The 15,880-nt window shown below is 42.3% G+C and overlaps 1 protein-coding gene across 5 annotated transcripts in view; it reads right to left on the bottom strand.

The window, feature by feature from the left end:
* The window catches only part of wdfy3 (WD repeat and FYVE domain containing 3), a 118,304-nt gene extending 103,719 nt beyond the window's left edge, over positions 1 to 14,585 (bottom strand). For 4 of the 5 annotated variants that reach the window (XM_061730678.1, XM_061730680.1, XM_061730679.1 and 1 more), the window contains exon 1: positions 2,282 to 2,398. In XM_061730678.1, coding sequence (XP_061586662.1) covers positions 2,282 to 2,310 — 29 coding nt within the window. In that variant the 5' untranslated portion in view covers positions 2,311 to 2,398. Of the gene's footprint in view, positions 1 to 2,281; positions 2,399 to 14,417 lie in introns of those variants that run through there. The other variant, XM_061730681.1, reaches the window with a different exon arrangement.
* Positions 14,586 to 15,880: the final 1,295 nt, after the last annotated feature.

The raw sequence follows: 15,880 nt of genomic DNA, 5'->3' as shown, positions 1-15,880 counted from the left end.
CAGAAGTTAAATAAAGCAGTCTTTTTCAACAAAATGCTAATTTGGAGAAAGTGAAAAAGGCAACGCTGCAGAGTGGTGAATTCAGAGCGACCCAGAGCTAAACGCTGATGCATTTTGATTGCGAGTAATTAAATTCTTCCTCTGGAACCTATTATGTAGTATAATTAGTAACGGCATTCAATCCAGATTTTAATTTCTGTAGCACGGCTCAGTTTGATCTGTTTTTGTCTGACGTTTGGGGATCAGGACAAATATGACAGCATAATTCAGAAATGATTTGGATCAGTGGAAAAATAAAGTATTTCTACATATTACAGTTTTAATTAAAAACTAAACCACCGAGTCTCTGGCTCCAAGCAGCTTATTAGCATAACCACATATCATTAAATACGGATGTTGAATCAATTACAGGACACTTGGATATTTGTATCCTTGTGGTTTTATTAAATTTAAAAGTATTAAAAGTTGAAAATAAACTTATGATGCTTTTATCTTTTTTTAGACTCATTACTCTGGCACTTTAAAACCAACATGTTGTACATTTTTTCTTTTAATATTATTTGTTCTTTTGTATTACACCAATCACCACAACAAATTCCTTGTGTGTGTTAAACTACTTGGCAATAAACTTCTTTCTGATTCTGATTCTATCTTTTAAAGTACCCAGGTTAAAATTTCTGGATTTAATCAATTTTAATAGAAATTGTCAGAATTACAGCTTAAATAATGCAAGAATATCACATTGCTTCAAACTGAAATTTTTCAGGGCTTTTAATTCAATAAAATTGACTAAAATGTTTTAGGGCTGCACGATCTTAGGAAAGCACGAGACGTGCAATGTGGTGAGTAAAAATGACTACGACAATATTATATATAAATGAATACAATTAATGCCAGTAAATTGCCAATGCAGACGCAAATAAATTATTCCAGCAACATGGTTTTATTTAAAACAAATAGAAAAAAACTTTAATGTGTGACAAATATAACCTCATTACAATGCTCATTAACTTAAACTAAGATCTGACATGAATGTCACCGCTTTTATTAGCGTTGTTCTGACTTCTGGGCTGTGAATAATGACCTAACAGAGCGAAAGAATTCAATTTTTTTAAGATAATTTGTATTGTGTTGGTTTTACTAGCAGACCACCGTGACTGTATGGGTTGGTGCTAAACTAACTGGCTGGCGGCGTGCGCTAAGCGATGAAATGACATTTGAAACGGTAGGCTGCAAATGTTTGCAAGAACCTTTGCGGCTCCTCTGGCATGAACCAGCTGGCGGAGGGTCATGTCAGGATCTTTCCAAGTGGAAGTCTGCTCTACAGGATATCAGGCGGCGTGATGTGCTACGAGCGGCAGGTGGAGTTTCGAGCTCTGCTGGTCCTCATTTCAGCTCTGACTGCTCTCGTTTCAGATGTTGTTTCCATAGTGAGACTTGAAATGATGATGATGATGGTTGGACAGATTTGATTGCAGTGATTGTAAAGGAATATTAATTAGCATCATAGGTTAACATGAGCTAAGCCAAGCTAAATCCGTTAACTGCGATTGACCGATGGTGCGTGCGTGGTCCGTTGGCTACCCAGGTCCGATGGTTCCGCCTAGTTTCTGAAACACGGCGCACTTGCAGTACCAGTAAAAAGCTTCAAAAAACCTAAGGGTGACTTCACGGAGAGATTGTTCAATGATACACAGGCTGAAAACCGAAACATCTTCAAACATCACTTTGAAAGAGGGAAATAATCTACGTTGTTTTTTCTGCTCTACTGGTTGTGTCAGAGGTGTGATTCAGTGTCTTTAAACGCTCGTCCGATCTGTTTTCGTAATGGAGACATTCAACAAGTAAGATGTACATTTAAGTAACTTTGCAATATAAAATATTCACAAATTGGACATTTATCCTGGAAGCATATTCCGCTTTAGTTCCCATTCAATGGACTAAATTCTGTAAAAAAAAGAAAAATTCTAGCAAATCAAAGAAAAAATCTAAATCTAAATCCAAGCCAAATAAAGAGATTCTTTAATTCCATCATGTTTGAGCCTTTGCCTATTTTCTGTCCAGCAGATGAAGCCACTAGAAGCAGGAGGGTATTTTATCTGAGCATCTCCTGCATCCTCACAGAAACTGCTCGATGCTGATAATGACAGGAATCAAAGCTTTGTCGTTTACCAACCTGTAAAAACAGCCTGACAACGGTCCTAAATAAGGAAACGGTAAACAAACCCCTCGTCGCCACGGAGACGAGCTCAGCAGCAACCAAGCTCTGATTTTTCCCTACCTGCTATTCTCTCTACGCTCCGCCAGCATTTCAGTTCATCGGCACCAGGAGGGACAAAAATAATCCGACATACACCAAAATACGAGTCAGCTCCCCCTCAAAACTGTGGTTAACGATGAGTACGGGCGACAGCAGTAGTGTCATGCCTTCCCCGCTCAGCAGCGCGAGAAGAGAGAGAGGAGGCTGGGTGAAGCGCAGAGGCAGGAACCGTCTGCATTGGCAGTGCCAGTGGCTTTGTTCGCCAGCCAGCATATTGTGTGTGTGTGTTTGTATGTGCGAGTGTGTGTGTGGTCTGCCGGGACTGGCACAGCTGATACCCCCTGACACCGGGTGGGGTGTAAAAGGCTTTAGAGGGAAAGGAAGGGGGGGAGGTGTGTGGCCATGTCCATTAACACAGAGAGGAACGTACCATTTACACAAGAGCGGGGGGGAGCGAAACTTGTGACATTCTGGCCCTCGACATGAACATTCAGGTTCACCAGGTTCAAGCTGCTTTTTCACTGAGATTCAGGGACACATTCAAGCGCCAACCTTCCAGCTCCCCAGCCTGAAGCCACCCTGGTAATAAGAAAAAGCTGCAGTTCCCCTGCTGACCACTGGGGACTGGCTCCAAACGTTGACCTTTACGTTAAAATGAGTGGAATGTGTTGTTAATTTTACTAATAGACGGCTGTAACTGGCCGCGGGTTGGTCTGGAAGGGTCCGGGGGAGGAACCCAACTCAGCGGAGAACATTTGAAACTAACCAAAGGTTCTCTTGCAGCTCCTCCGGCGTGGACAGGCCGAAGGAGCACGGAGCCACAGTGGATCGTTTTAGGATCCTTCCATTTGAAAGTCTGCTGGGACCTGCAGTCAATAGAGGGAATGCGCATGACGTCACAGATGCGACTTCACAGCGGGTTACGCCCACTGAATGGCAGCGTAGACTTTCAGTTTGAGCACTCGAAAACATCTAAAATGGGAAAGAGCTGTTGTGGGATCGACTGTACTCATAGATTTAGCAAGAAATCGGAGTTATCGTTTTACAGATTGCTGAAAAATAAGCTTAAAGGTATTGTGACATCATTTTTAACATGCTTTTAACACTATTAAAAGTTTTGGCCAACATCCCTCAAATGTGTCTAAAAGAGTGTAACAAGAAAAACTTCACTCTAGTACTCCATTCCTGGCTTTTTATGACAGTGTTTTTTTGCGCCGTGAAAAACGCTTCCATTTCCCCCTTTCCTGTCAATCATTGCGCCGCTCCTCCTCCAAACCTCCTCCAACCCAGCCATACGCTCACAGCGGCGTCGGAGAGTTAAGCCGGGAGCGACAGGCGAAGCATGCACGGAAAAGCAGCACGGCGAACCACAGCAAACAATCATAAAAATAAAGGCATGCAAGCAGCAGTGTCTCCTTATCTTAAGTCCAGTCAGTGGCCGCGGGTCTTCTTAGCAGTTTTCCTCCGGTGATTAGAACAGAAGAGGCTCTAAACAGCTCTGTGTTAAGCCTGATTTATGGTTCCGCGTTAAATCGACGCAGAGCCTACGCCGTAGGGTTCAGCGTATGGTGCGCGTGGCCGCGTAACCCTGCGCCGTAGGCTCTGCGTCGGTGTAACGCGGAACCATAAATCAGCCTTTATGGTGCGCTGGAGAGGAGAGGAGGCAGGGAGCTGGGTGGAGGGGGCGGTGATTTAGCGGGTTTATACGTAACGACCCGCCAGCAAACCAGATGCGCCGTTTTTGCACATTTATGCGGAAAATCCCAGAAAGCACACAATACACTGAATGTTAAAAGTTCGTTGTTTTTTGGGTGTAATTGATGTCAAGACACCCAACAAAACACAAAAAATCAAGAAAAATGTGTTTTTCATGTCACAATACCTTTAAGAGAGACAAATGGATCGCTGCAATTCGCAGAAATAACTGGATTCCAGGCACCAAAACTTGGATTTGGGGTTCCCATTTTGTATCAGGTAATGTTGGATTTTTGGGTAGCTAACGTTAAACGGTCAAATCATAAAGTTCGGTGTCCTCATCACTTTAATTTCTCCAACAAATCCTGCCTTGAAGTAGGACCAAGCGTCAAGACTTTTGTATGTCTTCAAGCTTTGCTTCGTGTATTTCCCCGGCGTAGAAATTAAGTACATATAAATATCAGGAAACTCGATTCGTGGCCAAATATTAATGTCCATGGACCACTTGTTCTTCAGGTAACTGTATGGGTCACTGTCAAGTCCAACTGACTTTAATTTAAGCCAATAATCGGCTGTTATCCCATCTTTTCCACAGTTTCCCCTACTAGTTGCAGCCATTTTTGCTGGATGTGTTTTGCCACTCAGTGCGAGTAAGGGGACGTGGTCCAGTGGGGAAGTGACATCAATACATACCCTCCATTGGGTTTGCCCGACGGGTCATCTACGAGTGATGTCACCAGTTATTTCTATGCAGTCAATCATAAGGACTTAGTACTGGGCGTCAAATGGGTCATCATTGGATGAAACCCTAGTGATTCACATAACGGTGGTAAAAGTATTATTATAACAGCAATAAGTCTGTAATCTATTTATCAGACTTTCTGCCTTTGTGAGGCATAACACAACTTTTAGTTGTGTATTCGGCAGCACACAGTAGGCTGTCCACAGATTTAAATCACCACCACCTCTTTTGCACATCACTGCTGTCTTAAAGTAACAAAAGTCATTAGAGTGCTATCTACCGCCACTGATGAGGAAGAGTATTTAATTTCCCTCATAACCACTACACTTCAGCCACAGGGGCTCAATAATGGAAAATTATTTGCAGTAGCCGAGTAATAATTTGCGTTGGACTACTTTTTACTGCTACTTTCTTGGATTACTTCCTACTATTGAGTAATTTTTCACTTTTCCACTCACGCGGTAAAGAGACGGCCTGAACTGACCTCTGTATGCGAGATGAAATATCTTGTATCTTAGAAAGAAATGCTACATTTTATACTCTTTTTAATATCAAAAAAGTGGCCTGAAAATTTTACAATGTAATAAATCAATGGCAGTAGTTTCCTGTAATAAATAATTACAGGAAACTACTGCCATTATTCTGCATCTGACTTAACCCCGTCTATAACCAACTTCCTGTTACGGTCAGCACTTTTATTTCCTATTAGAGAGGTAAATATAAAACTAGCCGGGCCTTAAAATGCCTGGGTGCTGCAGTTTTGAGGGAATTTTACTCAATGAGAACGGGGTTATTTTGAGATGTGCACATTTGGACTAGTGAATAATCAGTAAATGTTTCTGGTAAGATGAGGAAAAAAAAGGAGATAAAATGTAAAAGAGCACAAAAACCCACGTATGATATCTGTGCCCGCTGTCGTGATGTGCAGCCCGTTCCCCTGAGGGCCAATTAGTAATGATGCTCTCCTGGTTTCTGAAGCACGCTGCTTCTCAGGACACATGGAAACTGGTCAATCCTGCTGTCCGACAGTCACACACCACCACACATACAAAGCACATGCTGCTCTTCCTTCGTGAGGCGCTTTACTCTGAGCATGAGAGCGCTCGCCCTGAGAGGGAACCCAGCGTTGACCTTGTGTTGCGTTATACACCGGATTTGACTGCGGATACCCCCATAACACCTAACATAACAAAAAAGACTCAAACCGCAGAAAACAGAGCACTTCCCCACACAAAAGCTCAAAAAAGACAAAAGGGTGATCTCAGATGGAAATCATTATTGTGAAAGACCGGCCTTTGATTTGTTCTTCTTTGTTTTCAAATATCTTGCCGCTGTTTCTCGTTGATCGTTTTCAAGTCGGGCCGAATGACCGATGCTCAACATTCATCAACTCCAACTCACATAAAATGTACTTTACCATGGAAGTAAATCAATATTAAGTTTCACACAGAAACTCATGAAACAAGACATCCAGATCAGCAGAAGAACGAAAAAGGGATGAAGACACTGCATCACGCGGGGATGGTGTCTTTATCTTTCACCGTGCTCAAAGCCTCCCTGGTGTTTAGACTCGAACTCTTGAGTCTCTGGTCAGATGTGTTTCAAATACTCAAATTTTGTGTAAAAAAGTAATTGTTTAATAAAAATGCAACACCTCAACGTCATGGGATCAATGTCTGTAAATCACCGTAAAACATAGACTGGAACACTCTTCCTTTAAATATTAGGAGCATTCCGAACAAGAAATCATTCAAAAAACACGTTAAGTCATTTTTTAGATTGGAGAGTTAATAGTGTTATGTTATCATTTTGGGAACTGTGATTTATTCTTTTCTTTTTCTTCTTTTCTTCTCTTTTTAATTGCAATTGGATCTGTGTATGTTTTGTAACTGGAATTGTATGTTATTGTATATTGTTGTTTATATTGTACTTTTAAATAGGACCCCAGGAAGACTAGCCTGGCGTTTGTGCGTCGGCTAATGGGGATCCTTAATAAACATAAACATAAACATAAACTTCACTGCAGCACCAATGCAGGGAACTAAATACAGATGTCGGGTGTGATTTCAGGTGGTCTGAGGTAATTTTAGTCCGGCGCATATGGGACAAAAAATAGACATCTTAGATATAGATATAATCCAGTCACCCCAAGACCTAAAACTAACTGCCATATCCTGCAAATGCAGAGTTGCTTCTCACTCAAAACCGCTGTTTCAGTCGCTAACAAGAGTTTATACTCCCTACCATCTAATCAAACTCCCAGAGATGCTTGAACTAAAACTCTTTAAGAGTGTAAGATTGCTACCCGCAGCATCTCCAGGCCTGGGTGCAATTTAACAGGGTTTTGATAGCAATTTCATTGTTGATCATGATATATATATATATATATATATATATATATATATATATATATATATATATATCTGGTAAAGATTTGGAAATTGCACAACAACCTGCAGAAAATGCTGAGATTCACAAGACGTGCAGAAAAATCCTGACAAGAAAAATAGTTGTTTGGGGGCATTTTTAGACGAGGGAGTGATAAATCTACTAAGCATGGGAGTCAAACCAACCCTCTATTCAACCCCTGCGGAGAAAACCCAACTGAACTGCAAAAAAAAGCTTCAAGTTACAATTCCTGTAAAGCAGAAGAATGGAAGACCTTCCCCAAGGCCACAGTTGGTGCATGACCCAAGCAACTTCTCACTGGTTTCAAGTACTCGCAGAGAGATCAAAGTTTTCCACGGAGGCACCGCTAAACAAAAAAGAAGGGAAACTAAATGTCAGATATTACTGATGCAGTTTTATTTCCCAACTAGTTTAAGATATAAGCTTGCACAAATTTGTTGGAAGCTTTCCATTAAAAAGAGGGAGAAAAAAAACACAACTATCACTGAAATAAACTAAAGAGTAACTAAAGAGCCGGAGCAGCTTCAAAAGAGAGTCAAGGTCAAAGTCCATCAGTGTCAGATCCCATCATCCATCAGTGTTTGAGCCAAAGTGGACCACCGAGGACTCCTCCACTGTTGAAAAGAAATTATAAAAAAACCAGACTGGACTTTGTCTAAATGCATATTAACAACCCACAAAGCTTCTGGGAGAACGTCCTCTGGACGGATGAAACAAAACTGGAGCTTTTGGACAAGTCGCATCATCTCCGTGTCCACAGATGTAAAAATCAGTCCTTCAAAAGAGAAGAAGACTGGATCTGCTGTGAAACATGGAGGAGGCCCGGTTCTGTTCTGGAGGTGCTTTGCTGCATCTGGTACCATGTGTCTTGAATCTGTGCAGGTCCAACGACACCTCAAGACCATCAAGACGTTCTGGAGACAAATGTGCTGCCCGGAGTCAGAAAGATTGGTCTCAGGTCCTCCAAGAGGATAAAGACCCAAAACACACAACTAGAACCAGCCAAGAACCACTCAGAACCAAACACTGGACTACTATAAGTGCCCGGATATACATCCTGTTGAACATCTGTGGAAACATCTGGAACATGCAGTCTGGATAAGAACCCCTTCAGACCTTATGTGTACTGAATGTTTCTGGCTTTATCCGAGAGCTCCGCTCTGCAGAAACCACTGTCACTGTTTACTCGGCTCCTCATACCAGTTTTCCTTCTGAATGAATGCACTGAACTAACTGATTTGCTCACTTAACTTTTTTTACAACTGGAAGAGCTCATACATGAAAACATTTGGATCAAGAAATGAGAGCCTGCCGCTACCAGTAGAACCACACAGGGACTCCGTTGTCCTTCTACACCCGGCTCTCTGTGCAGGAATAAATTCAATTTCAGCGTAGAGTTGCATTCAGAAATTGAGTTTAGCATAGGCAGGAATGTGCAAATTGCAAGTGCAACCCTCGCGTCAACAAAACCCCTTCGGCTAATCAACTTTTCATATGAGATTAGACTCAAATGATCATGAGTTACCAAAAAAGGTGTCGGGCTGCATAAACACATCTCGACATGTTGGCGCTTCAGCTGCATTTTGCTGGTGGTTTTTTTTTTCTCAGTCTGCACAGGCCTCTTCTTTGACTTTCACGTTGTGGACTTCGATCTAAATATATATGCATTTATTTGCTGTGTCTGCTTTATCTGATCACACATCACACACATTCACACTTAGGAGACAATTTAGAAGAACCAGTTGAGGAAAAAAATTGACATCTTTGGGACTGTTGGAGGATGAAGCTGGTTCGTATGGAGGATCTAGGTTGGCAAATACTTGAGTGAAATTATACTGAATTTAAGTGAGGTGCACACACAATACCAGTCCTATAAACCCTGGTATCCTGCAATATGTCTGTGCAGTCGGGGAAGAAGAAAAACTAATCTAACACAAGATTGGTTTTCAGTATATTAACGTTGTCAACAGATTCTTTTTTTGGGGGACATGATGTTGCCGAGCCCAGACCTCCTCAATAGCCGGGTTTCTAATAGTGGGGGTTCGAGACGGGATCCTGTCACAGGGCCGACCCCCTCCTCAGCCCCTTCGGCCGTCGTTTTTTTTTCCACAAATGGCCAACAGCATAAAAGAATAACACAACAAAAGAAGAAAGACAAGAAGAAACACGCCAACATGGAAGAGAGAAATGTTTCTCACGCTTGTTTGTTCTTTTGCCACTGAGAGGTTCATGAAGGCCTCTTTTCCAGGGCCGTTCCTGGTTGCAAAGACATGGATCAACACTGCAGCCCCTAAAAAGAGCCCCCGCTAATGGAAACCTAGCGAGCCTAATTAGCATCACTGATAAGTGGTTCTCTTAAGGCTGCATAGTTGTGTAGTCCCGACACATTGAGTTCTCTTCACACTGTTGTGAGTTCATCGCGGCGGTGTGGCAGTTAACGCCGTGAGGCAGGGAACCCTGATGTTCGATTCTAAATCGATTCTCATATTAATTCCTAAAAATTGTTTGTCTTTAGTATGCCTAAAGATCAATTTTTTTTTGTCTATTTTTTTTCTTTTTCCTCATTACATTACAACTTTTGGCATTTTTTGTTTATGCCCAAAAAAGGAATGTTTTGTTGGACACGATAATAAAAGGTTATAATTGCATAAATTGTCTATTTTTCATTACTTTATATACTGTCTTGGGGTTAAATTTGCATAAAATGCTAAAAACCAAATACTCAAAAATGTAAAACCGAAAAAGACCAAAATTGAAAAAATATAAACGGAATGTGGTAAAAAATAAAACCGATTTCATACGGCTTCTGTTTGCTGCCCTGGATCTGTTTGATAATTCTGCCCCACACGATGTTTCTGAAAGCAGTTCTATCAGCATTCTGGGAGCTGATTGGTCGTCACAGTCGTCATTAGCTGCCAATACTTGCTGTTGAATCTCAATATAATACTAGTATTCATATGTTGCACAACTACACAGTCATAATGCAACAGCTTAAAACAGTTTTAATAACACTAACCCAAATCAATATCGGAATCGAATCAAATCTTGATAATTGATTCTGAATCTTAAGAATCGGAATCGAATCGATTCTTGACATTTGAATCGATCCCCAGCCCTGATGCAAACACAGCAAATAAAAAAGCATCTCAGCTCATATCGTGCACAGGTGTAAATATCGGCAGCGCAACCGGTGCAGCTGCACCGGGGCCCAGACGCCGTCTGTTTTTGTGAATGGAATAGTCCAATCACCTTAACAGTCTACTTGTCTGTCATGTTAAGTGCAGGATGACACGATGTCGTGAGTTTTCAGCAAAAAAAGTAAACAAAAGAAAATAAGACGATAAAAATAGCGTAGCCCCATGTTTGGCGAGCCAGGATGATGTCAAAGCAAAAATGACAAAATTAAACACGTTTTTTTTTACTGCAACCGAGGAAAAGGCCGGAGTATAGCCTACCAGCTACCTCCATAAATGAAACAACATTGACCCGGCCGCCGGGGGGCCAGGAGACTTCCTCTGACGTCCCCTGAGTGGCCAGTCACAACGGTACATGGCGACGATAGGAGGTCTTCATAGTGTGTGTGCTTTTGTTCAGGGTAGGGGTGGGGGCACAAAAAATAATATTTGCACCAGGGCCTACCACCATGATGCTACGCCACTGATTTCCTGTTTATCTTGCTCTCCATACTCACCTACATTTTATCATTATTACTATTATTTACTGGCAGTTAGAAAACAGCAAGAATCATAAATTCTGAGACTCAGTGATTGAAAAGACCAAGGAGTAGATCCCCCGTCTCTCTGGTCTTGTCCCAGAGGTTTTACCCTGCTGATGGAGGCCTCCGATCGCACGCCCAGAAGGTTTCCCGCCGAGCTTCTGCCTGGGTTTTCTCCGAGTGCTCCAGCATCCTCCCACAGACCAAAAACACGCACGTTCCACTCATTTGCGATCCTGAAGTGTCCCTAGATGCGAGTGTGCATGGATCATTGTCTCTTGAGTCTTTAGTCTCTGCAGAGCTGTGATGGGCTGCCAGCCTGTCCGGGCTGTACTCTGCCTCTCGCCCAGCGTCGGCTGGGACAGGCTGCAGCCCCTCCCATCTCCTTAAAGGGGATGAAGCGAGCACAGAAAATGGATGGATTTTGTAAGTGACTTTCCAGCGAGTCAGTGATGCACGTCAGTGAAGAGTAACTGATGCATGCCAGGCATGAGTGATGCCCAAACGTTACCTTGCTGTCCATCTTAATTCATTATTTGTCACGATTTCAATGTCCAGGTGAAACACATTTCGCTCTACACACTGAGGTAGCTTCAAACGTCAAAATTGCTGCATAATGAGAACAGAAATTAACAAAAAAAAACGTAGTTTTACTAAACATGTATGGGGGTGGTAGTCTAGTGGCTACAGAGGTAGGCTTGGGTCTGGAGGAGTGGGTTCAAGCCCCAGAAGTTTGTTCTCTCATGATGACAGGATGTCGTGAGTCTTCAGCAAAAATAAGTAAACAAAAGAAAATAGACGATAAAAAAAAAATAGCATAGCTTCATGTTTAGCGAGCACAAACAAAAAAGCATCCCACAAAAGCGAAAAGAAAAAAAAAAGAGCCACTAATAAGAGCCGATAATGTCTAAGCAAAAATGCCAGAGTACACCCCGGACAGGCTGGCAGCCCATCACAGGGCCCTGCAGAGACGAAAGAGACAATCATCCATGAACACTCGCATCCAGGGACATTTCAGAATCACAAATGAGTAGAACGTGCGTGTTTCTGGTCTGTGGGAGGATGCTAGAGTGCTCGGAAAAAAAAACGTCGCAAAAACGAGGAGACAATGCAAATTGTGCACCAGAGGGCCCCTGTAAGTGTAAAATTTCTAAAATTAGTAAAAAAAAATGACAGTAGTACATGTAAGCGCTAGTCTGACTGCAACTGAGCTAGAGCGTGAAGTCGAGCTAAACCCAGCACGTAGACGTGGCCTGAAAGCTGCAGTTGTTTCTCATTCAAATAAACAGACCACCATCAGTTGGTCACCAAGGTCCAAACGAGTCTGAGAAAAAGTAAATGTATTATTCCTGGTACAGATGGAAACAACTGTAATACCGGCAATGAACTAACTGAGATGGATGACAAGACCGTCCCTCGATCATTTTAGGATTTTCTATCATCACAACAACGTCTACGTGCCTCAGCATCTCAGACACTAGTCACCGTGGAGACGCATTTAGGCAAGCAACTCTCCATCTGATTGGTCAAATACCATATCAATATTTAGAGTGTAATTATGTGACATTTAGAAATTGGAAACCATTAACTGAGATAGAGACATTGTGCATGTTGATATTGTGATGCTCATAATGCTCTGATGTATTATCCAGCACTAACGGCTCCCACAGGTACGTCAGGAACGCTACGCACTCGTAGGCTACGACCTCATACAGGTGGACGTTTGATTGCATCATCAGCATAAGCTGACAGTAAACAAAACACGGGAATTAACCGCTCAAAAAGTTAGATTTGATGCTCTTGTGAAACAGTCTTTTCTCTGCGACAGCTCAGGAACTTTATTATTTATCTTTATTTAGTTTTATAGGGGCCATAACAGCCAAACACAAACATGACAGTCAAAGTTGGTTAATGATCTCCGATCAATGATGATTTCTTTCCAAGTTTTAATAACGTTTTGGACAGGTCTTAGTAGTTTCTGCAACGTCTTCAGTGGGTTTTCTGCGCTGGATGACCTTTACAAACACAAAGAAACATTTGATTGAGTGTGTCTTGTGATAAGGTGGTTTAGGGCGAGTGCAGCGTCTCCCGCCTGGACGTGAATCGCTGCAGTCGTCTGCGGGCTGATGACCTCCGGATCCCAGCTCGTAAATCACCACTAAAGACACAGTTAAGTGACAAAAAGATTGTGACGTGCGTGTATCTGCTGAAGGACGAGGTAAACAACCCTGCAAGAGCACAACAACAACAACCGCAGCGGCCCCTCTGTCCTCAGCTGGCCCAGACCCACCGGCCGGACCAGAACTCTGCTCACAGCTGCTGGACCCAGACCAGAACCAGAACCAGAACCAGAACCAGGTCCAGGGGTTACAGGTCACACCTGCCGACCGTCGCTGTCACAGGCCAGACTAGCCGATCTGCTGAGCCACGACACGGTAACGGGAAGTAGAAAGACAGAAAGACGGACAGAAAGAAATAGAAACACAGACAGAAAGACAGAAAGAAAGACGGAAAGAAAGACAGAAAGACAGAAAGAAATGGAAAGACAGAAAGAACGACAGAAAGAAATAGAAAAAGACAGAAAAAGACAGAAAAACAGAAAGAAAGACAGAAAGAAAAAGAAAGACAGAAATACAAAAAGACAGAAAGAAAGACAGAGAGAAAAAGACAGAAAGAAATAGAAAAAGACAGAAAGAAAGACAGAAAAACAGAAAGACAGACAGAAAGAAATAGAAAGACAGAAAGAAAGACAGAAAAACAGAAAGAAATGGAAAGACATAGACAGACAGAAAGAAAGAGAAAGACAGAAAGAAATACAAAAAGACAGAAAAAAGACAGAAAAACAGAAAGACAGAAAGAAATAGAAAGACAGAAAGAAAGACAGAAAAACAGAAAAAAGACAGAAAAACAGAAAGACAGAAAGAAATAGAAAGACAGAAAGAAAAAGACAGAAAGAAATAGAAAGACAGAAAGAAATAGACAGAAAGAAATAGAAAGACAGAAAGAAATAGAAAGACAGACAGAAAGAAATAGAAAGACAGAAAGAAAAAGACAGAAAGAAATAGAAAGACAGACAGAAAGAAATAAATAGAAAGAAAGTCAGAAAGAAATAGAAAAAGACAGAAAGAAAGACAGAAAGAAATAGAAAGACAGAAACAAGACAGAAATATAAAGACAGAACCCCCCCCCCGTGATTGTTTACATACATGTTTGTGCCCTAGCAGAGCGGGCACGCGCAGTAAACACGCACAAGCGCGTGCCCGCTCTGCTAGCCCCAGCTGATCGGCTAGCGTCTACTAAACATCCACAGTGGATAGAGTCGCTACAGTCGGGGCTAGTCGGGTTAGAATCGGGCTAGCCTCGGGCTAGCCTCGGGCTAGCTGCGCCGAGCTGCGCAGAGCTGCGCCTGGTCTGTCCCGAACACGGGGCCGTAAATAAAGCCCGTGGTTGGGGTTGAGCGGAGGAGAGAGGCCGAACCGCTCAGAACCGCTGCACCGACACCAGCCCCGCTGAGCTGCTGCTAGGCGGCTAGCCGTGCTAGCCAGCCGGACCCGCAGTCCCGAACCCCGGCCCCCCCACCGAACCCCAAGACCTACTGTCGCGGTGCTGCGGGCGGGTCAGGGCGGTGCGCGGCCCCGCGCAGACATCCATGCGTGTCGGGTTAAGTCCAGAGCTGGTCACGGCGTCCTGGTCCCGACCATCCTGCTGCCGGCGACTCACATCCGACTGAAGGATCCGATCCAGGCTGGTCCAGTCCGGTGCTCCAGTCCCGTCCTGAGTCCGGTCCAGTCCTCCGGTCCCGCCGAGCTTCCTGCTCGCTGCTCCCGAACATCTGCAGCACAAAGCTGACATCTGTCGGAGGGAAGGAGCAGGGCAGCGGGGGATGAAGGAACCAATACTGGAGTTGAGGGGGGATGAGGGGGGGTGGCATCCCCCCTGAAATAAAAACAGTCCAAATCATCCCCCCTGTAAAACTGTCATCCCCCCTTTCCATCCCTTATGTTATTTCATCAATGAATGTGGTTTTACTGCTATTTCAACATTTAGAGTCATCACCAGAAACACTATAAAAATAACTTATATGACAATTTTCACCTGTTTCAAGTAAATTTTCACTTGAAATAAGTAGAAAAATCTGCCAGTGGGACAAGATTTATCTTCTCATTACAAGCAATAAAATCTTGTTCCACTGGCAGATTTTTCTACTTATTTTAAGTGAAAATCTACTTGAAACAGGTGAAAATTGTTTTTTTATCCAGTGATGAGTCTTGTTTTAAGTGTAATTGAGATTTTTTTTACTAAAATGAGACATTTTAACTAGAAATAAGACAAATATTCTTGTTAAGATTTTGAGTTTTTGCAGTGATCCATTTTACTTATCCCGTGAAGGACAGAGTCATATTGATAAGTTCAGAAAACTGTTTTTTATTTTTGTGTTTTAATGTATTTGATGTAAGCCCAGTGGGTATTTAAAGCTTACAGAAGGCTGCATTTAACTGCTGCTATGTCATTCCTGCAGTATTTCTGCAGGTGTTTTGGTCACTGCTATTATTTGTAATCTATTATATTACTTGTAATCAGTACAAATTATCTGTCCCCATATGATAAAATCCACCATCCCCCCTGATTTTTTTTTACAACTCGAGTACTGTCAGGAACCAAGAAACTATACAAACAACTAACACATCTCTACCAGCTCTTCCTGCCCTGTTTTAGTTATATCATCTCTTTCTTTCTTTCTTTCTTTCTTTCTTTCTTTCTTTCTTTCTTTCTTTCTTTCTTTCTTTCTTTCTGTCTCTTTCTTTCTTTCTTTTTTCTGTCTCTTTATGTCTGTCTTTCTTTCTCTCTTTCATAGATAGATAGATCGATAGATAGAACTTTATTCATCCCCGAAGGGAAATTCAACTGTCCAGCAGCTCCCATCACATAAAAAACAACCACACTTTCACTCAGACAATAAAAGCACATTAATATTAAAATAAACGTGAAATAAAAGGTTAAAAAATAGCATATAAAGTGCAAAATAAAATATAGTCCAGTTGTGTGTTCTTTCTTTCTT

This window comes from Cololabis saira, chromosome 9 (genome assembly GCF_033807715.1).
Source record: "Cololabis saira isolate AMF1-May2022 chromosome 9, fColSai1.1, whole genome shotgun sequence".
Classification (NCBI taxonomy): Eukaryota; Metazoa; Chordata; class Actinopteri; order Beloniformes; family Belonidae; genus Cololabis; species Cololabis saira.
This window is presented reverse-complemented; position numbering and strand designations above follow the sequence as displayed.